The sequence below is a fragment of the Mauremys mutica genome, chromosome 12 (assembly GCF_020497125.1).
Source record: "Mauremys mutica isolate MM-2020 ecotype Southern chromosome 12, ASM2049712v1, whole genome shotgun sequence".
Taxonomy (NCBI): domain Eukaryota; kingdom Metazoa; phylum Chordata; order Testudines; family Geoemydidae; genus Mauremys; species Mauremys mutica.
In genome coordinates, this window is record NC_059083.1 from 6,222,449 (window position 1) to 6,247,977 (window position 25,529).

Here is a 25,529-nt window from a genome sequence, read left to right on the forward strand (position 1 = left end):
TGAATCGTTAGCGCACCTGGCACCTAAATATCTTGCGACCCCAGCTACAACCGTGCCATGTGAACACCTGTTCTCAGTGATGAGCTGCCAAAATATTAACAGCCGGTTCCCTCCTCCTCACCCCATGAGGGGTCATGCCCCCCCCGGGGGACTCCTGCCCCATCCAACCCCCCCCATGTTCCTTGACAGCCCCCCCCCCGGGACCTGTGCCCTATCCACCCCCCTTCCCTGTCCCCTGACTGCCCCCTACCACCCCATCCAACCCCTTCTCTCATTGCTGATGGCACCCCGGGACCCGTACCCCATCCAACCACCCCTTCTCTCTGTCCCCTGACTGTCTCTGGAATCCCTACCCCTGACTGCCCCCCACCGCCCCATCCAACCCCTGCTCCTTTCTGACTGCCCCCCCGGGACGCTTGCCCCCATTCAATCCCGCTGTTCCCTGCCCTCTGACTGCCCCGACACTAATCCACCCCCCCAACTCCCCTGCCCTCTTCCAACACGCCCTCCCTGCTCCCTTACCCTGCTGCCTGGAGGTGGGGGCCCAGCTGGGCTGGGACCGGGACCAGAGCCGCCCGGCCGAGGTCGGGGCTGGACCTGGGGGCCGGGCAGGAGCCACGCCGCGCTGCCCGGCGAGGTCACAGCTGGACCCGGGAAGCAGGAGCCGTGCCGCCCGGCCCCAGGGTCCGGCCGCGACCTTGCCGGGTGGCGCCTGGAGCCCTCCTCCCAGTGGCGCCCCCGCCCCCCCAGCCCCGGCCCCAGCTCAAGCTCACCTGGTGGAAGCCTCCGCTTTCTTCTCAGCCCTCCCAGGCTTCCCGCACGAACAGCTGATTCGCGGGAAGCTGTGGAGGGGGAGGAGAAGCCGGAGGAGCGTTCAGAAGAGGAGGCAGAGGCAGAGTGAGGTGAGCTGGGGCCAGGGGAAGGGCAGGGAGCTGCTAGAGCTTTTGTTAAATTTAAAAGCCCTTTTGGAACTAGTTGTCCCTCCAGGAACAACTGGTTCTAAACGGGCTTCTACATTTAACAACCGGTTCTCGCGAACCGGCTGCAGCTCACCACTGCCTGTTCTCATTTTCAGGTGACGTAAGCAAGAAGTAGGCAGCATGTTTTCAACTCACCATGGCCTGATTAAATGCATCCTAGAGTACTCCAGGAGCTGACTGAGGAGATATTTGAGGCACTAGCAATTATCTTTGAAAAGTCATAGAAGACGGGAGACATTCCAGAAGACTGGAAAAGGGCAAATCTAGTGCCCATCTATGAAAAGGGAAAAAACAACAACCTGGGGTTTTACAGACCAGTCAGCTTAACTTCTGTACCTGGAAAGATAATGAAGCATTATCATTAACGATCTGGAGGATGGTGTGGACTGCACCCTTAGCAAGTTTGCAGATGACACTAAACTGGGAGGAGTGGTAGATACGCTGGAGGGTAGGGATAGGATACAGAGGGACCTAGACACATTAGAGGATTGGGCCAAAAGAAATATGATGAGGTTCAACAAGGACAAGTGCAGAGTCCTGCACTTAGGACGGAAGAATCCCATTCACTGCTACAGACTAGGGACCGAATGGCTGGGCAGCAGTTCTGCAGAAAAGGACCTAGGGGTTATGGTGGATGAAAAGCTGAATATGAGTCAACAGTGTGCCCTTGTTGCCAAGAAGGCTAATGGCATTTTGGGCTGTATAAGTAGGGGCATTTCCAGCAGATCGAGGGATGTGATCATTCCCCTCTACTCAGCACTGGTGAGGCCTCATTTGGAGTACTGTGTCCAGTTTTGGGCCCCACACTACAAGAAGGATGTGGATAAATTGGAGAGAGTCCAGCGGAGGGCAACAAAAATGATTAGGGGGCTGGAGCACATGACTTATGAGGAGAGGCTGAGGGAACTGGGATTGTTTAGTCTGCAGAAGAGAAGAATGAGGGGGGATTTGATAGCTGCTTTCAACTACCTGAAAGGGGGTTCCAAAGAGGATGGATCTAGACTGTTCTCAGTGGTAGAAGATGACAGAACAAGGAGTAATGGTCTCAAGTTGCAGAGGGGGAGGTTTAGGTTGGACGTTAGGAAAAACTTTTTCACTAGTGGGGTGGTGAAGAACTGGAATGGGTTACCTAGGGAGGTGGTGGAATCTCCTTCCTTAGAGGTTTTTAAGGTCAGGCTTGACAAAGCCCTGGCTGGGATGATTTAGTTGGGTTTGGTCCTGCTTTGAGCAGGGGGTTGGACTAGATGACCTCCTGAGGTCCCTTCCAACCCTGAGATTCTATGATTCTATGAAGCAAATAAGCAATCAATTTGCAAACACCTAGAAGATAATAAGGTGACAAATAAGTCAGCATGGATTTGTCAAGAAAAGACGGTTACTCACCTGTAGTAACTGGTGTTCTTCGAGATGTGTTGCTCCTATCCATTCCAGTTAGGTGTGCGCGCCGCACGTGCACGGCTCTTCGGAACATTTTTAGCCTAGCAACTCCGGCGGGCCGGCTGGCGCCCCCTGGAGTGGCGCCGCCATGGCGGCGGATATATACCCCAGCCGGCCCGTCCGCTCCTCAGTTCCTTCTTGCCGGCTATTCCGACAGTGGGGAAGGAGGGCGGGATTGGAATGGATAGGAGCAACACATCTCGAAGAACACCAGTTACTACAGGTGAGTAACCGTCTTTTCTTCTTCAAGTGATTGCTCCTATCCATTCCATGTAGGTGATTCCCAAGCCTTACCTAGGCGGTGGGGTCGGAATGAGACGTGGCGGAGTGTAATACCGCAGAGCCGAAGGCTGCGTCGTCTCTAGACTGCTGCACCAACGCGTAGTGGGAAGTGAAGGTATGGACTGAAGACCAGGTGGCCGCTCTACAGATGTCCTGGATGGGGACATGGGCCAGGAAAGCGGCTGATGAGGCGTGTGCCCTCGTGGAGTGTGCGGTGAGTCGGCACGGGGGAACGCGAGCAAGCTCGTAACACGTTCTGATGCAGGACGTCACCCAGGAAGAAATCCGCTGCGAGGAGACTGGCTCGCCTTTCATGCGTTCAGCTATTGCCACAAACAGCTGGGACGAACGCCGAAAAGGCTTCGTGCGGTCGATGTAGAACGCGAGTGCTCGGCGGACGTCGAGGGTATGCAGCTGCTGTTCCCGAGGCGAGGCATGCGGCTTCGGGAAGAAGACCGGGAGGAAGATCTCCTGGTTGAGATGGAAGGGCGACACCACCTTGGGGAGGAAGGCCGGGTGTGGTCGGAGCTGCACCTTGTCCCCATGAAAGACGGTATACGGGGGACCCGCCGTCAGGGCGCGGAGCTCTGAGACCCGTCTGGCGGATGTGATCGCCACGAGGAAGGCCGTCTTACGGGTAAGATGGAGGAGAGAGCAAGTAGCAAGGGGCTCGAAGGGTGGGCCCATGAGCTGGGCGAGGACCAGGTTGAGATCCCATGTCGGAGCAGGAGGCCGCACCTGCGGGTAGAGACGGTCTAACCCTTTAAGGAATCGTGATACCATCGGGTTGGAGAAGATCGAGCGACCTCCTATAGCTGGTCGAAATGCTGACAGCGCTGCCAGGTGCACTCTGAGGGACGAGATTGCAAGACCTTGACCCTTGAGGTACCAAAGGTAGTCGAGGACAGTCTGGATGGGGGCCGAGAAAGGGTTGATACCCCTCTGGTCGCACCAGAGGGCAAAGCGCTTCCACTTGGCGAGGTAAGTAGTTCGCGTTGAAGGTTTTCTGCTTTCGAGCAGCACTTGCTGCACCGCTGCGGAGCAATCCCTCTCTGCGTCGGTTAACCACTCAGGAACCAAGCTGTAAGATGCAGCGATTGCAGGTTCGGGTGACGAAGCCTGCCGAGGTCCTGGGTTATGAGGTCCGGCCACAGCGGAAGGGGAATGGGTTCCCGAACCGACAGCTCGAGCAGCAGGGTATACCAGTGCTGCCTCGGCCAGGCCGGAGCGACGAGTATGATGCGGGCGCTGTCTCTCCGGATCTTGAGTAACACTCGGTGGACGAGTGGAAACGGAGGAAACGCGTAGAGAAGAGGCTCTGTCCATGACAGGAGAAACGCATCTGAGAGGGAGCCTGGAGCTTGACCTTGGAAGGAGCAGAACCTGTGGCATTTGCGGTTGGTCCGGGAAGCAAAGAGGTCTATCTGGGGAAAGCCCCACCTCTGGAAGATGGAATAAGCCACATCTGGGTGAAGGGACCACTCGTGAGAGGCGAAGGACCTGCTGAGGCGGTCGGCCAACGTGTTCTGCGCTCCTGGCAGAAAAAACGCTTCGAGGCGAATCGAGTGGGCTACGCAGAAATCCCAGAGGAGCAATGCCTCGTTGCAAAGTGGGGAGGACCGCGCTCCACCCTGCTTGTTGACATAAAACATGGCTGTGGTGTTGTCCGTGTAGACCGCTACACAGCGGTTCTGCAGGTGAGCCCGAAAGGCGAGACAAGCTAAGCGGATCGCTCTCAGCTCCCGGACGTTGATATGGAGGGAGAGCTCCTGGGGTGACCAGAGACCCTGGGTGTGTTGGTCTCCTACGTGAGCCCCCCAGCCCAGCGCCGAGGCGTCCGTCGTCAGGGTGATTGACGGGCGAGGCGGGCGGAACGGAACTCCCTCGCAGACCGTTTCCGGGTCCAGCCACCAGGTGAGCGTCTGGAGAGCGGGCTTTGCCACCGTTACCACCATGTCTAGGGGATCGCGATGAGGGCGGTACACCGACGCCAGCCACATTTGGAATGGGCGAAGTCGCAGCCTGGCGTGCGCGGTCACAAATGTGGACGCTGCCATGTGACCCAGGAGCCGGAGGCAGGATCGCACCGTTGTCGTCGGAAAGGCCTGCAGTGCCCGAATGAGGGAGGCCAACGTGTCGTGCCGAGTGCGAGGGAGGCACGCTCTGGCCAGATGGGAGTCGAGGACCGCTCCTATGAACTCCACTCTTTGCGCTGGAACTAAGAGGGACTTCTCGGTGTTGACAAGCAGGCCGAGAGACCGGAACAGATGTAGAATCTCGGTCACCTGATTCGCCACCAGCTCTTGGGAGCGGCCCCGAATCAGCCAGTCGTCGAGATATGGGTAGACGTGGATGCGACGACGGCGGAGGGCTGCGGCGACGACCGCCATGCACTTGGTGAATACCCTCGGCGCGGTGGAGAGGCCGAAGGGGAGCACTGTGAACTGGTAATGAGCTCCGTTGACCATGAAGCGCAGGAAGCGTCTGTGGGGGGGGTAGATTGCCACATGAAAGTAGGCATCCCTCATGTCGAGGGCAGCAAACCAGTCTCCCGGATCCAAGGAAGGGATAATGGACCCCAAGGTCACCATTCGAAACTTGAGCTTGCACAGGTATCTGTTGAGCTCCCGGAGGTCTAAGATGGGACGAAGGCCTCCTTTCGCCTTGGGGATGAGGAAGTATCTGGAATAGAATCCCCTGCCTCGCCTGCTGGGAGGCACCTCCTCGATGGCACCCACGCTCAACAGAGATTGGACCTCCTGTAAGAGGACTTGCTCGTGAGAGGGGTCCCTGAAGAGGGACAGGGAGGGTGGGTGGGAGGGAGGGGGCGAAATGAACTGTAGGCGGTAGCCGTATTGGACAGTGCTGAGGACCCAGCTGTCTGATGTTACAGATGACCACGCCTGGAGGAAGCGGGAAAGGCGATCGGAAAACAGAAGGGGTGGATCCTGATTGGAGAGAGGTGAGCGGCCCTCGGGCGTCCCGTCAAAAGGCCGTCTTTGGGCCCTGAGGGGACTTGGACGATCCCTGGACTTGGTTACGCCGCCCGCCCGATGGTCTGCGGCGGAAGGGGGCTGAGCGCCAATTGTTAGGCGGGCGAGGTCTGTTGTGTTGAAAGGGGCGATAAGGTTGATGCCGGAAGGAACGCCTTTGGGTGGCCGGCGTGTGCATTCCTAATGTGCGGATCGCCACTCTGCCGTCCTTTAGGGTCTGAATGCGGGTATCAGTCTTTTCTGAAAATAGACCCTGCGTCTCAAAAGGAAGGTCCTGGAGCGTGTATTGGACCTCCGGCGGCAGAGTAGAGGACTGAAGCCATGCAATGCGTCGCATGGTTACCCCTGACGCTATGGTCCTGGCCCCCGAGTCCGCTGCGTCCACCGCTGCCTTAATTAAGGTTCGGGAAGCCAGCTTTCCTTCCTCCAGCAGTGCCGAGAATTCTCGGCGGGAATCCTGCGGGGTGAGCTCCGCAAATTTTCCTAGGCAGCCCAAGATGTTGAATGTATATCTTGAGAGCAGGGCCATTTGGTTGGCGATGCGGAGTTGGAGGCCGCCCGCTGAGTAAATTTTTCAGCCTAACAAGTCCATACGCTTGGACTCCTTCGACTTCGGCGCAGCGGCGGGCTGTCCGTGTCGCTCCCGGTCATTGACAGATTGGACAACTAGAGAGTCCGGAGCCGGGTGAACATAAAGGTATTCGTACCCCCTCGGGGGGACCGAGTACTTCCTCTCAACTCCGCGCGCTGTAGGCGGGACGGAGGAGGGCGACTGCCAGATAGTGGCATTGTTCTTTTGTATTGTCCGAATGAAGGGGAGCGCTACCCTCACGGGGGCCTCCGCCCCCACCACGTCCGTGATGGGGTCATCGACCTCCTGGACTTCTTCCACGGGTAGGTTGATGGTCTTAGCTACCCTTCTGAGAAGGTCCTGGTGAGCCTTGAGGTCGATCGGCGGAGGCTCCGACGGTGACGCCCCTGCCACCGCCTCATCGGGGGAGGAGGATGAGGAAGGACCCGGTAGCACTTCTTCCGGTGCCTGCTCCGTGTCTGCGGGAATAGGTGCCCGCGTTTCATGCTCTAAGTGCGTGCCGTGAGCGGCGGCCTGTGGAGTGGGGGACGGAGGTGGCCTGCTGACAGTGGCTACCGGTACCGACCGCACCGAGCCTGGCTGTCGCGGTGGAAGGGGAGGCCCCTGTTCATGTTCGGCCCAAGGCACCCAAAAACCCCATTGTTGCGGTCCAGGTTCTGGTGGGAGGGACCCCGCCCGGAAGTCAATTGCGCTGCCCCCAGGGGAAGCGACTGAGGGCTCTCTTGATGGCCGGGGGGGGCCGAAGCGGTGGCCGGGCGGACGTCCGGTGCCGGAGTAAAGTGCCCCCGCGGTGCCGACGGACGGTGCCGGTCGTCACGTGGTCTAGCCGGCGAACGGGACCTGCGCGTGGCGCGGTGCTGGAAGCTCGACCGGCGGTGCCGGGAGCTCGACCGGCAGCCCCGGGAGCTCGACCTGCGGCGTCGGGAGCGCGACCGACGGTGCCGGGAGCTCGACCGACGGTGCCGGGATGCGGATCTGGACCGCGTGCGGCAGCGCCTGGAGCGACTACGTGACTCTCGACGCCTCTCGCGGTGCCTGGAGCCGGACCTGGTACGGTGCCGGCGACTCGGCGACCGGGACTTGGAACGTCACCGGGAGTGCGACCGGTACCGCGACTGGGAGCGGTACCGGGACTGCGACCGGCGAGGAGACGGGGAGCGTCGTCTTGACGTGGATCGTCGTGCCCGGTGCGGTGGAGAGCGGTGCCATGAGCGAGATCGGGACCGAGATCTGGCGGCGGTGCTGCGATCAGCTCGGACACCCGGGGACGGGGGGCGCATCATAAGTGGCTTCCCAATAGATTTGAGAGTCCGCACCGGTGGCACCGGCAGCTGAGCGCTTGTATCAGCGGTAATGTCAATTAAATGTCTTGCCGTCGTGAACGCCTCGGGCGTGGACGGCAGCCTCAGCTCCTCCTCGGTAGGTACCGGGGAGCTGGGCGGTGCCGGACTCGACGGGCCGTGCGGCGCCGGAGTCGACAGCACGGTGCACGTTTTGTGCACAGCCTCAGCCTGCACCGTTACAGTCGGAGGCGGCTGGGCTAACGGTCTCTTTTGCTTATCAGAGACCGTCTTCGGCACTTTGCGCTTCTTTCCCGGGGAGATGGAGCGGTGCTGGGTCTTCGGTGCCGGGTGCCGAGATGCATCCTCGGCACCGGGGCGGCTGGGTGCGGTCGGCGCGCTGCTAGCCGAGGCAGTCTTTGGCGCCGCCGGTGCTGGTGCCGGAGGTTGGAGGGCCGACTCCATGAGGAGTTGTTTCAACCGTGAGTCCCGCTCCTTCCTCGTGCGAGGCCTGAAAGTGACGCAGATGGGGCACTTGTCCGACCGGTGCGACTCTCCAAGACAGCGGAGGCAGGAGTCGTGCGGGTCACTCACCGGCATAGACCGCTGGCAAGCCGCGCAGGGCTTGAAACCCGCCGGTCCGGGCTTAAGCCCGCACCGGGGCGGAAGAAGAGGGCTAACCCCTCTAATTCCCTAATGACTATTGTAAACACTAACTATAGAACTATTAACAAAATTTAACAACTATGATAACTATATACACTAACTAACGGAGAACGCTAAGGCTGTGGAGGAAAGCAGATCACTCCACTGTTCCTACTAGCCGTCACAGGCGGAAAGAAGGAACTGAGGAGCGGACGGGCCGGCTGGGGTATATATCCGCCGCCATGGCGGCGCCACTCCAGGGGGCGCCAGCCGGCCCGCCGGAGTTGCTAGGCTAAAAATGTTCCGAAGAGCCGTGCACGCGCGGCGCGCACACCTACATGGAATGGATAGGAGCAATCACTCGAAGAAGAACAAATCGTGTCAAACCAACCTGATAGCTTTCTGTGACAGGGTAACAAGCCTTGTGGATGTGGGGGGAAGTGATAGATGTGGTATATCTTGACTTTAGTAAGGCTTTTGATACGGTCTTGCATGACCTTCTCATAAACAAACTAGGGAAATACAGCCTAGATGGAGCTACTATAAGGTGGGTGCATAACTGGTTGGAAAATGGTTCCCAGAGAGGAGTTATCAGTTGTTCACAGTCATGCTGGAAGGACATGCTGGAAGGGGTCCTGCAGGGATCAGTTCAGGGTCTGGTTCTGTTCAATATCTTCATCAAGGATGTAGATAATGGCATAGAGAGCACACTTATAAAGTTTGTGGATGATACCAAGCTTCACCCACTTCTGGAACAAGGGGAGCTATTCAAGAACAGCTCAGCCCATGGGAGTTATTCCAGTCCATTTCCACATGTAGACAAGCCCTGCGGAAGGTGTTTGCCTGTGAGAGTCAGCTGTGAGCTTGGGGGAAGGCTCCTCATCCTTCTGGAGGGGTGGTTTAGCCATGACAGTGCGGTGAATTCTCTCTCCCTGCCTCCTCAAGCCCCTTATGCCACTGGACTTGCTCAGAAGCCCTGTGCCCCCCTTCTACACAGCCCTGGCATAGAGGCCTGCTGGGGGTGCAGCAAGGGCTAGGAGAGAGTATGACTCTGCAAGGCCGCTGCAAATTAGAGTAGCCCTGGGGCGGCTCTAACTTGCACTAACATCCCTCGAGCAGACCTGAAAAAAGGAGACCCTCTGCTGGCTTTAGGCCTTGGACCCCCACTATCTGGGCTCTGATCCCTCTGCTGACCCTCCCCCATCTCCCCTTGTCCCTTTGTTAGGCCTGAATAAAGATGTAGCACAAAACCAGTTATGCCAACCTGACTGAAGTCAGACTAACAGAGGTTTCTGGGTAATCCCAGAGTGGAAAAGTACTGAGAAGCAGCATTGTTTTACAGAGCCCTGGAAAACGTGAGATAAGCCTGAGATAAGCCAGCGATTGCATTCCTGGCATACCATTAGCTGTGCTAAGGACAGTGTTTGAAGAACTGATAAGAACCTCTAGCATCCCACGGTTCAGATTCTAACTCTTTGGTTGAGTTATAGGTTTGTTTAAAACTCCCCTGTATTTCTAACTTTTGGGTGTTGTTAAGATATAATTAATAATCTAAAGTTGTAGACATAAAGTCTAGGCATGTGTGTATATTAAAAGTGTCTAGTTTTAAGTTGTTAAACAAAGGGGGGTGGGTTTTGCTCAAGTGAGTGATGTATGACGTAATAAAACTGTCTATATAGGCTAATACTAAGCTGTAAAGAGTGGCTGGTTCTCACTGGAGACGAGCTGCCCTTTATTGATGCGTGCACTTGTCAATAAAGGGCTTTTGATCGGACCTTGCTGGTGTTGCCTGTCTCTCTGTGATCAGACAACGAATTTCGCTGTCGGGGTTAAAGTCCCCAACACCTTCTTCCTGTCAGAACTCCAGGGGTTAAAGGAAGGGGGAGCTAAAAGCAGAGGCAAGGCCCATCCTCCTCTCCCTGGCTTGGGTTGAGCAGCCTCCTTCGCAGCTCCCCTGCCGTTCTGGCTGGTGCAGACAGGATGCCCCCTTCCTGCTTCTATCACCTTCAACAACCATGGACTCCTGCGGGACAGGATGGTCTAGTACCCAGGGTACCACACTGGGACTCAGGAGAGCTCAAGTCTGTTCGCAGCTCTGCCACTGCTTTGCTGGGTGACCTTGGCTAAGTCCCCCCTCTGTGCCTCAGTATCCCCACCTGCCCCTTTCTTTCTGGTGCATTTCACTTGCAAGTTCCCTGCCTCTGAGCGTGTGTGTGTCTGTTCTGTGCCCAGCACAGTGGGGTCCTGGTCTCAGTTAGGGCCTCTAGACCCCACAGTAATAATACAACCAGTGAAGTAACAACAGCTGATCGTTTTGGCAGGGTTGTGTTGTTAACGCACACGCTGCCCTGTGTACTAAATAGCAACGTTTGCTGCTAGTCATAAAACTCTCCAGGCTGTGGCAGCTTTTTTCTGCTTCCGAGGGCTTGTCTTTGCCACGGGGTTAGCTGGAGGGGCCACTCGAGCGTTGCCCTGGAGCCAGCTCCCGAGCACGCCCACAAACCACTAGTCTGAGTGAAGCGGTGCCGTAACCATGACCCAGCCGCCCCGCTGGGGCTGGGGCTGGGGCTGGGGGGGGGAGGGCCCGTAGCTCGAGAGCTGCTGATGCCAGAGCCAGTACTGCAGTCGGGACGTCGTTAGCGCAAGTCGTCGGGCACAAACGCTCTGCTCTGCCCGTCTCTGGGCTGCCCGTGAAATCACCCGGTGGCTCGGCCGCGGTTCTGCAGCGCGGATCGCTGGGCTGGCGAGTGCAGCACCTCGAGCTGGCTGTGACCACAAACCCCTCTGGGCCTGGAGTGTTGTTACATTACTCGGGGGCGGAGGGGGGGCACTTTGTAGCCTGTGCTGACTGGCCTCATTGCACCCACCAGGGGCTCCTGGATCTCCCCATATCCTGCCCCTGCTCCACAGGCTGCCTGATGCCACCTGCCTCTACTTCCCCACTGCAGGCACTTCCTGCAACCGCCCCCAAACTTCCCCCTGGCAGGGCCTCCCCTCGCCCTCCCTCGGCTCCTGTCACACAGACCCAAAGCTGAAGGCCACAGTCCCAGGCGCAGGTGCAATGTCTATTGGAGTTACCAAGCAACCACAGCTCTGCACAGCAGCACAGCTTTCCCCATCCCCCTCCTCTTTCTTATCAGGCGTAATCAGACCTGTAGTGCCTGCCCCCGGCCCCACCCCTTACAATTTGCCCTTCTCCATTCCTACGGGACCTCACCCACCTTCCAGGAGTTCTTGAACTTAATAGCTAACAGCTCCGAGATGATTTTGCCTGCATCGTTGCTGCAAAGTGGGTGGGTTCCAGGTGCTCAGTAATGACCCAGGGTACGTCTACACTGCAAAACACCCATGGCAGCGAGTCTCAGAGCCTGGGACTAGAGACTCAGGCCTGTGCTATGGTGCTAAAAATAGCCATGTAGACGTTGCCACCTGGGCTTGGAGACCCACCCTCCTCACCAAGCTTCAGGGCAGGAGCATCTACATGGATCTAGTGACGTCCACCAGGGTCCTGTCTCAGGAGCAATTCATTATTTCCATGAATGACTTGGATGAAGGAGTGGAGAGCATGCTTGTAAAATTTGCGTCTGACACCACGCTGGGAGAATCACAGGCACTCTGGAGGGCTGGATGAGAATTCAAAATGACCTTGATAAATGGGAGAACTGGTCTGATGAAATTCAGTAAAGAGAAGTGCAAAGTACTGCACACGGGAAGGAAAAAATCAAATGCACAACTACAAACTGGGGACTAGCTGGCTCGGGCATTGTACTGCTGAAAAGGAGCTGGGGGTGCGAGTGGGTCACAAATTGAATGAGTCAGCAATAGGCCGTGGCTGCAAAGAAAGTGACTCCACCCTGGGTGTCGGATTTTCCAAAGAGCCCAGCACCCAATTTCCCTTCTTCCTGCACAGCTGAGCTAACGAGGGGGAACAGAGCCTCCTTGCATCCAGGGTAGCAGCTGATGTCCCTGGGGCCTTATCAGAGACAGATGGTGGCCTTGTGATTAAGGCCTTATCAACATGGGGAAAAAAATTCTAATAACTTTTCCATGGGTGGTGGGGGGATACACTGCCTGGCACCCACACACGAGTGAGGCAGAACAAGAACAGGAGGACCTGTGGCACTTTAGAGACCAACAAATTTGAGCATAAGCTGTCGTGGGCTACAGCCCACTTCAGCAGAAAATACAGTAGGAAGATACTATATATACACACACACAGAGAACATGAAACAATGGGTGTTACCACACACACTCTAACGAGAGGCGGAATAGAATTCTGCTATTTCATCAAGAACGGATTTCCCCCTTCATCTCCGTGCAGACTGTCACTGATGCTCGCGGGAACCTCGCAGTGCACTGAGGGGCGTGCGTAGCCTAAATTTATGCCCCTGGCCCCCGGATTGTGATTAAACACAGAGCCGGGCCTGTCACACAGAATTAACTGGGGAACTTTTGTATCCTATAAGTAGAATGAAACTAAAACTGTTAGGGGTAAAAACAGACCAGAGAGCAGCTGCGACATTAAATTTAACTAGGCAAGTAACAGACACGTGTGAAATTGTAATCACAACCAATCACATCACTAAAAGGCTCTTCCCATTCTTCACTATTTTCACTTGCATGTTCTAGCCACGGCCCCAGCTGCTGGTCTGTTTCGTGTCTATTCAGACTGCAGGCTCCTTGGGGAAGGGACTTAACTCGGTCTGTAAAACTCCCAGGGCAAAGGGGCTCGGATCCCAACAAGTCTCCAGATGCTGCCATATAAATTCTCCTCTCCTCATTGCTGCACGACATGAGCAGCTGTCGGTGACCCGAGATTCGTTCCCTCTCCTCCCGTCCCGGAGGAGAACAGAGCAGGGCGCGCTGGGGAGCGTTTTGTTTTTAGTGCACACACTGGTCTGGGTATTAAATAGAAATGTTCACTCTGGCAGCATAAAGCCTCTTTCCTATTGATGCCAATTTTCTCTACACCTGCTTTAAGGTAACGAGCAGGAATTCTCTCTCCCTCCCCCACTGACCCCCCTCCCTCTCTCTGCTCCCCTCACCCCCCCCCACACACACAGACCAGAGCTCACCCCTTCCCCGCTTCATTCACAAGGTGGCTGCTGAGAACAGTCACAGCGAGGTCGGGCTGGACAGGACCTCGCGAGCTCCTCAAGTCCAGCCCCTGCGCTGCGGCAGGACCAGGTAACCCTAGACCAGCCCTGACAGGCGTCCGTCGAACCTGTTCCTAAAAGCCTCCAGCGCCGTTACCCTTCGAGTTTGTTCCCCTGCCAACGTAGACGCCTCCCTGGTCTCTCCCCCTGGCTCCCGCTCTACAGCGTTAGACACAAGCTTCTCCTCGATGTAACAGCCTCACTGCAGGGCCCTCCTGGCTCCCGCTGGGCTGAGAAAGTCGCCCAGACGCCTTTAGGTGCAGGGCCCACCTGGTGCTTTTACTCACAGGCTGTTACAGGCTGTGCTCCCACCACCCTTCACCGTACACGTCGCCCCCGTCTCGCAGGCCCCCGGCAGGGGAGAGGGGCAAGTTCTCTCTCTGCCTCCCCTCACTGCCTCCCCTCTGCTGCAGCTTCCCCCCCCCCCCGGCTTCCTTCCCCTGGGCTCTTAGCCAGCCCAGCCTGAGCAGGCAGCAGCAGTTCCAGCTTCCCCAGCCAGGGCCAGGGGGTCTGTCCAGCTCCATTCACCCCCCTCAGTGGAGCTGGAGTGACCGAGGGCTGGAGAAGCAGTTTTCTGCTTAGCCCCCGTCGCAGTTCTTCACCATTCAGCCCCTCACTTCCTAGCAGACCTGCTATTTCATCATCCCAGGGACAGCGCCATTGCTCTGCCGGTGATACCCAGCCTCTCACACACACACACCCCCCGCAAGCGTCTCCAGGCTCCCCCCACCCCCCATCAAGATATAAAACATCCCCCTGCAAAACACAGAAAGTCCCTACAATACCTTCCTTTCCACTCAGCTCTGCTGCAACACCCACAGAACGCGGCCAGCTGGTGAGGGCAGGGCCGGGGGGGGGGGGGAAGCTGAGACTATCTGACTATGCAAAACATGCTGATTTTATTTGTCTTAAACCAAGTGACGGGCTGTTATACAGAGCACAGGGATCATTGTTCTCCATGGACACTGAAGACAGGACGAGAAGTGATGGGCTTTAATCTGCAGCAAGGGAGATTTTGATTCCATATTAGGGAAAACTTTCTAACTCTCCGGGGAGTTCAGCTCTGGAACAGGCTCCAAGGGTCCAGGTCCCTTCCAGCTCCGCATTTCTGTGAGTCTAGGGGCTTGGCTACACTTGCAAGTTGCAGCGCTGGTGGAGGCTTTCCAGCGCTGCAATTAGTAACCGTCCACACCTGCAAGCCACATCCAGCGCTGCAACTCCCTGGCTGCAGCGCTGGCTGTACACCTGGCCGGGTTGGGGTGTAGCGATTGCAGCGCTGGTGATCCAGCGCTGCTCATCAAGTGTGGACACACACCAGCGCTTTTATTGGCCTCCAGGGAATAAGGAGATATCCCAGAATGCTTTTAACTAAATTACTCCCTTTGTTTTGTTATGCAGCCTCTCTTTGTTTTGTTGTGAACCTCCGGAGCTCCGTTCTACCGGAGCTGTTTATCAGCTCCTGTTTGCTGTGATCAATCTGTGAACAATCAAATGAGATCCTCCTCCCTGTTGTGAACAGCTCTGTGGAGCTCCTCCGTTGCTGCTGCTGCTATCTAAAAAACAAACAGAGCTCCTGTTTGCTGTGATCATCTGTACCTGGCTGTAAACAATCAAATAGAGGCAGGCAGGGAAACAGCGGGGAGTCGTGTTGCCTGCATGCTGTTTGCAATTAAGAGTTAAGACTAAGGGGTCGGAAAAATGTTCTGATTTTTCAAGTCAGGAAGCTAAACACACAGTGTTGGCTCCAAAAAATCCCCTCTCTCTTTCCCCCCGCTCCCTGTCACACTAGACCCCACTCCACCCCCCTCTTTTGAAAAGCACGTTGTGGCCACTTGAATGCTGGGATAGCTACCCATAATGCATCACTCCCAACAGCGCTGGAAATGCTGCAAATGTGGCCACACACCAGCGCTGGTAGATGTGAGTGTGGCCACACACCAGCGCTGCTCCTACACAGCTGGATGACCAGCGCTGCAAACCGTAAGTGTAGCCAAGCCCTAAGCTTAAGGCCTCCAGGCACTGCTGTAATACCAGTGACAACACCCAATGCTGCTCCTCCAGCAGATTCTGCAGGGGAGTAATAGGAGGTCCCACTGTGACGGGCTGGTTGGGATGCAGGGGTATGTGGGCTCTGGGGTGGGACCAGGGATGAGGGGTTTGGGGTTCAGGCTGCCCTGGGGCTGCAGTGGAGAGAAATAATAAGGTTACAGGTTATAATTTAATGTATATAGTTATGAGGCTGAAAATGTGTCCTCATGGCTTTAGAGCAAGCCCAGGCAAAAACTCTCCAGGAACAGAGAGGCAGTTCACACCTCATCAGGGCACGGATGGGACAAACCCAGCCCAGCCTCACAGGAACAAAGGACACTGGCCTAGGCAGCACCAAAGGATCTGTTGGACTCTCCAGTGAGTCACCCCCTTCCTTTGGGCAGTCCGGGACTGCGATGAGGTGATGCTCACCTGACTCTGAAGGGGGCACAAAGCCAGGAGAGAAGAAAGGACATGATAAAAGGGAGAGACATTTTGCCATGGTCTCTCTCTCCCACCTACATCTACAGACACCAGCACCATCAAGGGACTGAAGCGCTGATCAAAGGGGAGAGCCTGGCTGAAGAGCACCCAGCATGTGGTGAAAAACATCCAAGTTTTAAAGACATTGAACGTGTTAAGATCAGCTTAGAATGCTCTGTGCTTTCATTTCATTAGAGCAAATCTGACTTGTTCTGCTTTGACTTATCACTTAAATCACCTTTATAGCTAATAAATCTGTTTGTTTATTCTACCTGAAGCAATGAGTTTGGTTTGCAGTGTGTCAGAGGCTCCCCTTGGGAGAACAAGCCTGGTACACTGTTATATTGACAAATTTATATAAGCTTGCAGCATCCAGTGGGCGTAACTGGCCACTGCAAGACGGAGGTTCCTAGGGTTGTGTCTGGGACCAGAGATATTGGCTTGTGTCATTCATTGCAAATAGCTGGGAGTAGCTTACATGCCAGAGGCTGTGCGTGAATGGCCCAGGAGTGGGGGGTTCTCACAGCAGAGCAGGGTATGGCTGGCTCCAAGAGTCAAGGATTGCAGTGGCCTAGCAGATCACTGATCCAGATAACACCAGAAGGGAACATCACACACTCAGTGGATTATAAGCAGGGGTGAGCTGCAGCGGGTTCGCACGGGTTCGCGGGAACCCGTTGTTAAATTTAGCAGCCATTTTAGAACCGCTTGTTAAGGGCTGCTAAATTTAACAAAAGTTCCCGCCCACTCCTCTCCTGCTCCGCCCCTTCTCCTCCCCCTCCCCTGCTTCCCGCGAATCAGATGTTCGCGGGAAGCCTGAACAAGCAGCATGGAGGCAGCCAGCAGGTAAGCTGGGGTGCGGAGGGGGAGGGGAGGTGCGGCTGGCTCAGCAGCTCCCGGTCCCAGACCGCGGCTCCCTCCAGCCCAGCGCCGGCCCGGGGAGTCGGGCCCCGCGGCTGCCGCCGAGCGGCCGGGCCCCGGTGCCAGCCCGGGGAGTCGGGCCGAGCGGCCGGGCCCCGGCGCCGGCCCGGCCCGGGGAGTCAGGCCGAGCGGCGCCGGTCGTGGTCCTGGCAGAGTGGACCCGGTCCCCAGGCAGTGTGGTAAGGGGGCAGGGAGGGGGTGGGTTGTGGGGGGGTGGATAGGGGTCAGGGCAGTCAGAGGGCAGGGAACAGGGGGATTGAATGGGGGCAAGGGTCCCGGGGAGCAGTCAGGAAAGAGCAGGGTTGGATGAGGTGGTGGGGGCACTCAGGGACAGAGAGAAGGGGTAGTTGTATGGGGTAGGGGTTCTGGGGGGCCATTGAGAATGAGAGGAGGGGTTGGGTGGGGCAGCAAGGGGCAGTCAGGGGACAGGGAAGGGGGGGATGGGTCAGGGGTCTCGGAGTGTGTGTGTTAAGGAACATGAGGGGTTGGATGGGGCACGACCCCCCCCCACGGGGGAGGAGGGGAAGGAGGGAACCCGTTGTTAAAATTTTGGAGGGAGGAGGGAACCCGTTGTTAAAAAATTGGCAGCTCATCACTGATTATAAGCTTTGTAATGATACCTTACAAGAGACATTTTGCATGAAGCATATTCCAGTTACATCATATTCACACTGATTAGCATATTTTCATAAAATCACATGGAGTGCAACGTTGCACTGGTCACCACAATATTTTTATGGATTTAGCCCTACAAGGCAGGGCAGCGCTTTTACCCCCGTGTTACAGACGGGGAACTGCGGCCCAGATCGATTTCAGTGGGAAATAGGCAGGTAAATACAAGTGAAGATCAGGCCCAGGTGACTCACCCCAGGTATCAGTGCTGGAGCAGGGAATCAAAGCCAGGTTTTGCAGGTCCCAGGCTAAGGTCCTAACGACAGGACCATCCTTCCTCTCTTCAAGGCAGGGGGGCCTGGCCCCACAAAGGGCGTCGTGCTGCTGAGAGTCACAACACCTAACTTTCAGATGCCTAGAAAAATCTCAGGAACAGCACCAGGATCCACCACGCCTGGGTTAGGTTCCCCAGCTCCCGACACAATGAATGGGGAGAGGTAGGTGCCGTAGAATGGGATTCACAACAGCCAGCATGCTGGGCAGGGAGACGCCTACTCTGGCCAATGCTAATGAGAGGGGTGTGTCCTAAGTCCTGCCCCCTCGGGGAGTTTGGCACCTAAGTCCAGGCTGGAGCGAGTCACCTATCTCCGCTAGTGATCCACGAACGGGACACGTCTCTGGAGTCAGGTGATTAAGCCACCCAAGTAGTTTCTTGTGAGATCGAGGTAAGCAGCTGGGCAGGGAGGATGACTATGAGCCACCAATCTAGGGTGCATTAGGCAAGATATTTCCCATAGAGACAGGGAAGTGTTTGTATCATTAGTCAGTACTAACTGCCAGAGTGTAAAACACAGGAATAAATGGTGGAATTTTGTGGCAAGTTGTGGACTCTCCATCACTGGAGATTATTAACAGCAGGTCAGACAAACACCTGTCAGGGCTGGGCTAGATAATACTTAGTCCAGTCCCCTTCACTCATGGCAGGACTATATGGACCTTCCAAAGTCCATTCCAGTCTGACCATTCTCTGATTATACAAGGCACTGGTGAGACCTCGCCTGGAATACTGTGGGCAGTTCTGGTCGTCCATGTTTAAGAAAGATGAATTCAGACTAGAACAGATGCAGAGAAGGGCTACTAGGATGATCTGAAGCATGGAGGACCTACCTTATGAGAGGAGATTTAATCATAGAATCTCAGGGTTGGAAGGGACCTCAGGAGGTCATCTAGTCCAACCCCCTGCTCAAAGCAGGACCAACCCCAGCTAAATCATCCCAGTCAGGGCTTTGTCAAGCCTGACCTTAAAAACCTCTAAGGAAGGAGATTCCACCACCTCCCTAGGGAACCCATTCCAGTGCTTCACCACCCTCCTAGTGAAAAAGTTTTTCCTAATGTCCAACCTAAATCTCCCCCTCTGCAACTTGAGACCATTACTCCATGTTCTGTCATCTTCTATCACTGAGGACAGTCTAGATCCATCCTCTTTGGAACCCCCTTTCAGGTAGTTGAAAGCAGCTGTCAAATCCCCCTTCATTCTTCTCTTCTGCAGGCTAAACAATCTCAGTTCCCTCAGCCTCTCCTCATAAGTCATGTGCTCCAGCCCCCTAATCATTTTTGTTGCCCTCCGCTGGACTCTCTCCAATTTATCCACATCCTTCTTGTAGTGTGGGGCCCAAAACTGGACACAGTACTCCAAATGAGGCCTCACCAGTGCTGAATAGAGGGGAATGATCACGTCCCTCGATCTGCTGGAAATGCCCCTACTTATACAACCCAAAATGCCATTAGCCTTCTTGGCAACAAGGGCACACTGTTGACTCATTCAGCTTTTCGTCCACCGTAACCCCTAGGTCCTTTTCTGCAGAACTGCTGCCCAGCCATTCGGTCCCTAGTCTGTAGCAGTGCATGGGATTCTTCCGTCCTAAGTGTAGGACTCTCCACTTTTCCTTGTTGAACCTCATCATATTTCTTTTGGCCCAATCCTCTAATTTGTCAAGGTCCCTCTGTATCCTAACCCTACCCTCCAACGTATCAACCACTCCTCCCAGTTTAGTGTCATCTGCACACTTGCTAAGGGTGCAGTCCACACCATCCTCCAGATCGTTAATGAAGATATTGAACAAAACCGGCCCCAGCACCGACCCTTGGGGCACTCCGCTTGATACCGGCTGCCAACTACACCTGGAACCGTTGAACCCGACCATCTAGCCAGTTTTCTATCCACCTTACCGTCCATTCATCCAGCCCAGACTTCTTTAACTTGCTGGCAAGAATACTGTGGGAGACTGTATCAAAAGCTTTGCTAAAGTCCAGAAATAGCACATCCACTGCTTTACACTCATCCACAGAGCCGGTTATCTCATCATAGAAGGCAATTAGGTTAGTCAGGTATGACTTGCCCTTGGTGAATCCATGCTGACTGTTCCTGATCACTTTCCCCTCCTTTAAGTGGTTCAGAATTGATTCCTTGAGGACCTGCTCCATGATTTTTCCAGGGACTGAGGTGAGACTGACTGGCCTGTAGTTCCCCAGATCTTCCTTCTTCCCTTTTTTAAAGATAGGCACAACATTAGCTTTTTTCCAGTCATCCAGGACCTCCCCCCATCGCCATGATTTTTCAAAGATAATGGCCAATGGCTCTGCAATCTCATCGGCCAACTCCTTTAGCACCCTCGGATGCAGCACATCCAGCCCCATGGACTTGTGCTCGTCCAGCTTTTCTAAATAGTCCCGAACTACTTCTTTCTCCACAGAGAGCTGGTCACCTTCTCCCATACTGTGCTGCAGAGTGCAGCTTGTTTACTCTAACCAAATGAAGGCTGCGGGAGAGAGGATTGCTCTCTATCAATAGATCAGAGAGATCAGTACCAGGGAGGGAGAGGAGTTATTTAAGCCAAGGGCCAATATCAGCAGAAGAAAAAATGGATATAAACTGGCCATCAATGGATTTAGGTTTGAAATTAGATGAAGGTTTCTAACCAGCAGAGGAGTTTAGTTCTGAAACAGTCTTCCAAGGGGAGCAGTGTGAACAACAAAATAACTCATTTTAAGACTGAGCTTGATAAGTTGGGAGGGTTTACGATGAAGTTGCCTACAGTGGCATGTGGCCCAGCCATGACTGCTATTAGCAAACATCTCCAATGACCCGTGATGGGACACGAGCTGGGGAGGGCTGAGTTACTACAGAGAATTCTTTCCCAGGCGTCTGTCTGGTGGGTCTAGCCCACATGCTCAGGGTCTCACTGGTCACCAGATTTGGGGGCAGGAAGGAATTTTCCCCCAGCTCAGCTTGGCAGAGACCCTGGGGAGGTTTCATCTTCCTCTGCAGCATGGGGCACGGATCACTTGCAGGATTGAACTACTGTAAATGGTGGATTCTCTGTCACTTGAAGTTTTTAAGCCATGATGTGAGGACGTTAGTGACTCAGCCGGAGGTTCGGGGTCTGTTACAGGAGTGGGTGGGTGAGGTTCTGTGGCCTGTGACGGGCAGGAGATCAGACTGGATGATCGTGATGGGCCCCTCTGGCCTTCAGGTCTATGAGTCTATAGGGCTACGTGTGTGTCTGGTGGATGGGCAGGAGGGACACGAGTGTACAGGCCAGAGATCAGCAGATGAATCCCGCACTGCTGGGGCGGCGCCAACATGGGTGAGTTGTGAGAGTCTGAGGCAGGCGTTATTCTCCCCCCATAACGAACGGGGTCTAAGAACAACCCCCATGACACCTGCATCTGCCGAACTGAACAGGCAGTTGGAGGCTCCCTGCTTCAGGGCAATGTGGGCCAACCCTCCGGAAACAGCCGTTGGGAGCGGTGCAGCTGCTGGGGTGTAGATACAACGTGTCTCACAAGCAAAGAGCGGGATAAGGAAAGCGGGAGGGGTAATAACACAATATGTTGAAGTGGTGAAATTCCACAGTCCTCAACGGAAAAGCAGTTGAAATCAATTTCTTCTTTGACAGGTGTTAAAATCCCCCCCCCAATCAATGAAGAATTGGGAAGCAGTTTCTGTTGGTGTCTGGCTCGCTCAATGCATATTACACAGAATGACATTTGTTTTGTTTTCAGTTTTTAACTGAAAAATTCCAGGGTTTTACAAAAGCTATTGGGTGGAGGGTTTTTTAACCAATTCTTGACCTCTCCAGTACATGGAAATACTAATTATGTTTTAAAAAATCCAGTACCTTACATTAGATTGGTGTGTTCACATTAATAATAAGTTAGACTAAGTCTAAATGCGAGCTGTCTGTTAAAGTGTACATGTATGTACTATGTACAGTTCATAACACAAACCACAACATTAAACTGAGTTTCCTCTCAATACTCCCACTTCTCTCTACTTGTTTTTTTTTCTGTCCTCCAATATTTAACCAGAAAACTGTGAAGTTAATTTTTTGCAGTGATTTTCACCTATATTTACATTTTTTTTTTTTTTAATAATAAACACTGAAATTCCCAGGGACTTTAAAATAAAAACCCAAAAAGAAAGGGCCTTGGTTCTATATATTACTGGTAACACATTAGAGAGTCTGAATCTTAATAAAATCTCCACCACTGTAAATGTTTCCATCAGGATTGGATGTTTTTCTAAACTCTCTGCTCTAGTTCAAACCGGAATTCATCCAGGGCCGCTCTCTGGCTGGTGCTATTCCGGAGCTCCGGCTACATGATCACAATGGTCCCTTCTGGCCTTGGAACCTACCAGTCCTGTCTGCTCTGTCTCAGAGTCGTGGGACGTCAATGTTCCAGACTCTTTGGTTGTCACGAGCCAGTCTTGCCACCACAGTTTGGTGCCAGGCTTTGTACTTACGCTGCACTGGTATAAATGGGCTGCATGAACCGGGACCATTGTTTGGCCTGCGGCTTAAAAACCAAGCTGGGTGGTGCAGTGGGTAAAGAGTCCCAGGAATGTGTTTGCTCCTAGCTCTGAACAAAAAGCTCTGCTAAAATGGGGAATCGCTCCCAGCGCTGGTGCACTGTCTACGCTGGCGCTTTATAGCACTGACACGTGCATTACTCGGGGGGGGGGGGGTGTTTTTTCACACCTCTGAGAGAGAAAGTTACTAGTGTAAAGCCCTAAATCAGATCAACTCACCCAGCACCTGTTCCCCTAGTAACAGCAGCTGCAGAGCATGAAACCCACAGTCGGCACTTCAGAGCAAACAGCATTATCCCCCAAAGCTGCTCTGTCTGTCTGCACCATAGATACGCAGCCTGGCACCAAACTCTCTGGGGGTAGGATGTGCAGTGAGCCCGTAGCAATGGACGGGGCTGGAACTGGAGCCCATTGATGTCCCAGGACCTTGAGACAGAGCTGTCCTAGCTTACGCCCATGCTGGGCTCAATGCACTGGCTGCTTCTGGAGGCCAAACAGCCCCAGGCCTGTGCTTAGCAGACCAGTCAGGACGCCAGGCCGTCTGCGTCATTGCAGAGCATCTGCCTAAAACCTTCCCCAACCCAACCCGGACTCACCTCCTGAAGAAAAACAAACAGGCTATAAACTAGGAACTTGGTTAACAAATTTGTTTAAAAGCTCAAGAAAGAGGACACAATGTGATGCACCTGTTAGTGGCCTGACTCCTACCAGCCACATTTGCATGCGCACAGACATTTGTATTAGTTGCCAGGGAAAAAGAGGAAAAAACCAAGCAGAAGATAAATGAGCCATTAAGAGACAGTTGAATCCAGTCAGAACCAGTTTTTGACTGGTACTTCTCCAAAATCATTTACCTGGCAGCATTTTCCATTAATTTACTGCCCCCCCCCCACAGTGATTTTAGTTCCTGCAGGTATTTCTGTAACCCTCCCCCCAGACAGGGGTGGCAGAACAGCTGTGGGTGGGGACGGGGGCATGCGAGAGCACCCCCTCCTCAATGGAAATATTGCAGGGGCAGAAGCAGATCAGCCCCTGCCCATCAGGCCGCTCAGGCTGGGGAGGGGGGGGGGCATGAGACAAGAGCAGGGGTGGGAGCACCCACTGGAGCTCCAGGGATCGGGCTGGGGAGCAGGTGGGGTCCAACACGATCAGCTCAGCAGCAGCTGCCCCTGGGGAAGAGACGGACTCACCAGGACCCCTCTTCCCCAGCCTTTTTACAGGGCTAGATCCACAAAACAGACGGAGGTGGTCGTGCGCCGTTATCCCTGCGGTTAGAGCAGCTCCTGGGAGACGGTCGGGCTGTGGGGTGTCCTAGGGCAGGTACCTCCCAATCTCTCCTCCTGATGCCATAGAAAGTACTCAGCTCTTCACTGGGCCAGAGAGCATGTGAGACTGTCCCAGCCACCGGGCTATGGAACCAGTCACCGAGGAGGGAGAAATCCCTGCTCCATCCCCTGTGAACGTCCTCCCCATAGAACTTTTAGTCCAGTGGTTATGACAGCATCTACCCCCCCACCCCCACTATTTTGTGAATGGGATCAAGGGGTGGTGGGGGAGGGAATGGCTAAACTATTTGGTGAAATGGTGTCAAATAGCTTTAGGTCAACAAAGGGCATTTTACAGCAGATAAACGATGCATGTGAAGAATTTCACACATGCCCCAGCGATAAGCCAACGTTACTCATGTTCCGCTACACGTTATGAAACATGGGGGAGGCCTCATTTCTTGGAAGACAAGATCAGGGAGGTAACTATAGCAGCAGAAATGCTTGCGCTAAGATAAGCAAATGGGACAGTAAACTAAAAGAGAGTGTCTGAGCAAGCTGTGATAAGAGGGAGAACACCTGGGGAACCATTTGTTAACAACAAGAAAACAATGATGAGAGAAGTCAGGAGTGTAAATATGAGGTAAAGAGTAAAGTCAAACATAGGGTGTGGGTAGCGCTTGCTGTACAGGGATTGGTTCCTGCAAAGGAACCAAGCCAATCCCAAAATGTGAAGCAATGGATCATGAATGCAATGTAGCGCATGAAGGAAGGGGTTGGTGTGTAACTTGGGATATGTGGTACTTGGGTAACTTGGCGATATGTGTAACTTTGGATGTGTGATACGCCCTATACCCACCCCCTACACTTGAGTCTGATCAACTCAGCGTAGCTTTGCTATCTGCCAAATCAGACACCGGAGTGATCAGCCCAGAGTCGTTCTTGGGGAGTGGAGGGGAAGAGGTCTCAGGAGAACCCAACATAACTAAACAGAGGAGAGCCCCTGTGTGGTGCCCTGAGTGGTGTGCTGCAGTTTAGCTTAACACCTGCACTCAATGATCTTCGGTCCAAGCGTCTGGCATTTAGAAGCAGCAATGGGCGGGTATGAGAGCAGATGTGCACAGAGTGACTGTTGTGGTCCTGGTGTGCTGGGAGCAGGGGAGGGGCTGGAGGGGAGGAACGGCAGATGGTCTCTGAGTAGCCCCATGGGGAGCATGCTGGGGGAAGCAAACAGAGGACTCTAAAGCAGAGAAGCAAAGTGCATTGGCTTAACGAGCAGGGCTCACATGTCATGTGTCTGGCATGGAGCTAAGCAGTAGGGGGTTACCTTGATCCTCAGGAGGAACAGAGTAGGGGCAGTGGGGACAGGGACGGACACAGACACACACAGCTGGCTTGGATTCCTGAGTCTCTCTCCTGCCACAGGTGTAGATAGATCTCTCATGAAACCTAGTCCTCTTTCTTCCATTCTGAGCTCTTCCTGCAATACGCACTTGGGGAGAACACACACATAAGAGGGGGTGCAAAAGGCACAAAAAGCCACACCCCAAAGCGGGGGGGGGGGGGCTCACACATACTTGGAATCAGAGAGGACACAGTGGTGGGGAACACAGAGGGCAGTGGAGGGAAGAGACACATTTAGGGGGAGCAGATGAGGATGCTGGGAAAAAAATCCACACATGTCAAGGATACAAACTGGGACAACACAGACATATGCATTTGTGGACACAAACATACGCACACATGCCCCTCCTCACCCACTTGGAAGCGGAGAATGCTCTGCAATGGAATCAATTTTCCAGGCTCCTGAAAGTCCCTTTTATGTCCAGCTAGCTTTCCTCCTAGAGCCATTCATGCAGCATAAATAGGATTAGATTTTTATCTGCCACTGTCAATAAAGGTCAATTTCACCGCACATGCACAAACTGAGGACAAAATATTTCCAGGCACAATTATTGAGCTTCACAGACAGGCAAAGTAAG

General features: G+C 54.3%; 2 protein-coding genes across 2 annotated transcripts in view; one reads left to right on the forward strand and one right to left on the reverse strand.

Moving 5' to 3' along the window:
* LOC123346030 (C-type lectin domain family 2 member D-like) overlaps window positions 1-25,529 on the reverse strand; it is a 48,912-nt gene that overhangs the window by 15,767 nt on the left and 7,616 nt on the right. The window lies entirely within an intron of this gene.
* Window positions 7,252-25,529, forward strand: part of LOC123345839 (L-amino-acid oxidase-like) — a 52,796-nt gene continuing 34,518 nt past the window's right edge. Inside the window, exons 1-2 of the mRNA XM_044982898.1 lie at window positions 7,252-7,390; window positions 7,849-7,950. Coding sequence (XP_044838833.1) covers window positions 7,252-7,390; window positions 7,849-7,950 — 241 coding nt within the window. The remainder of the gene's footprint in view (window positions 7,391-7,848; window positions 7,951-25,529) is intronic.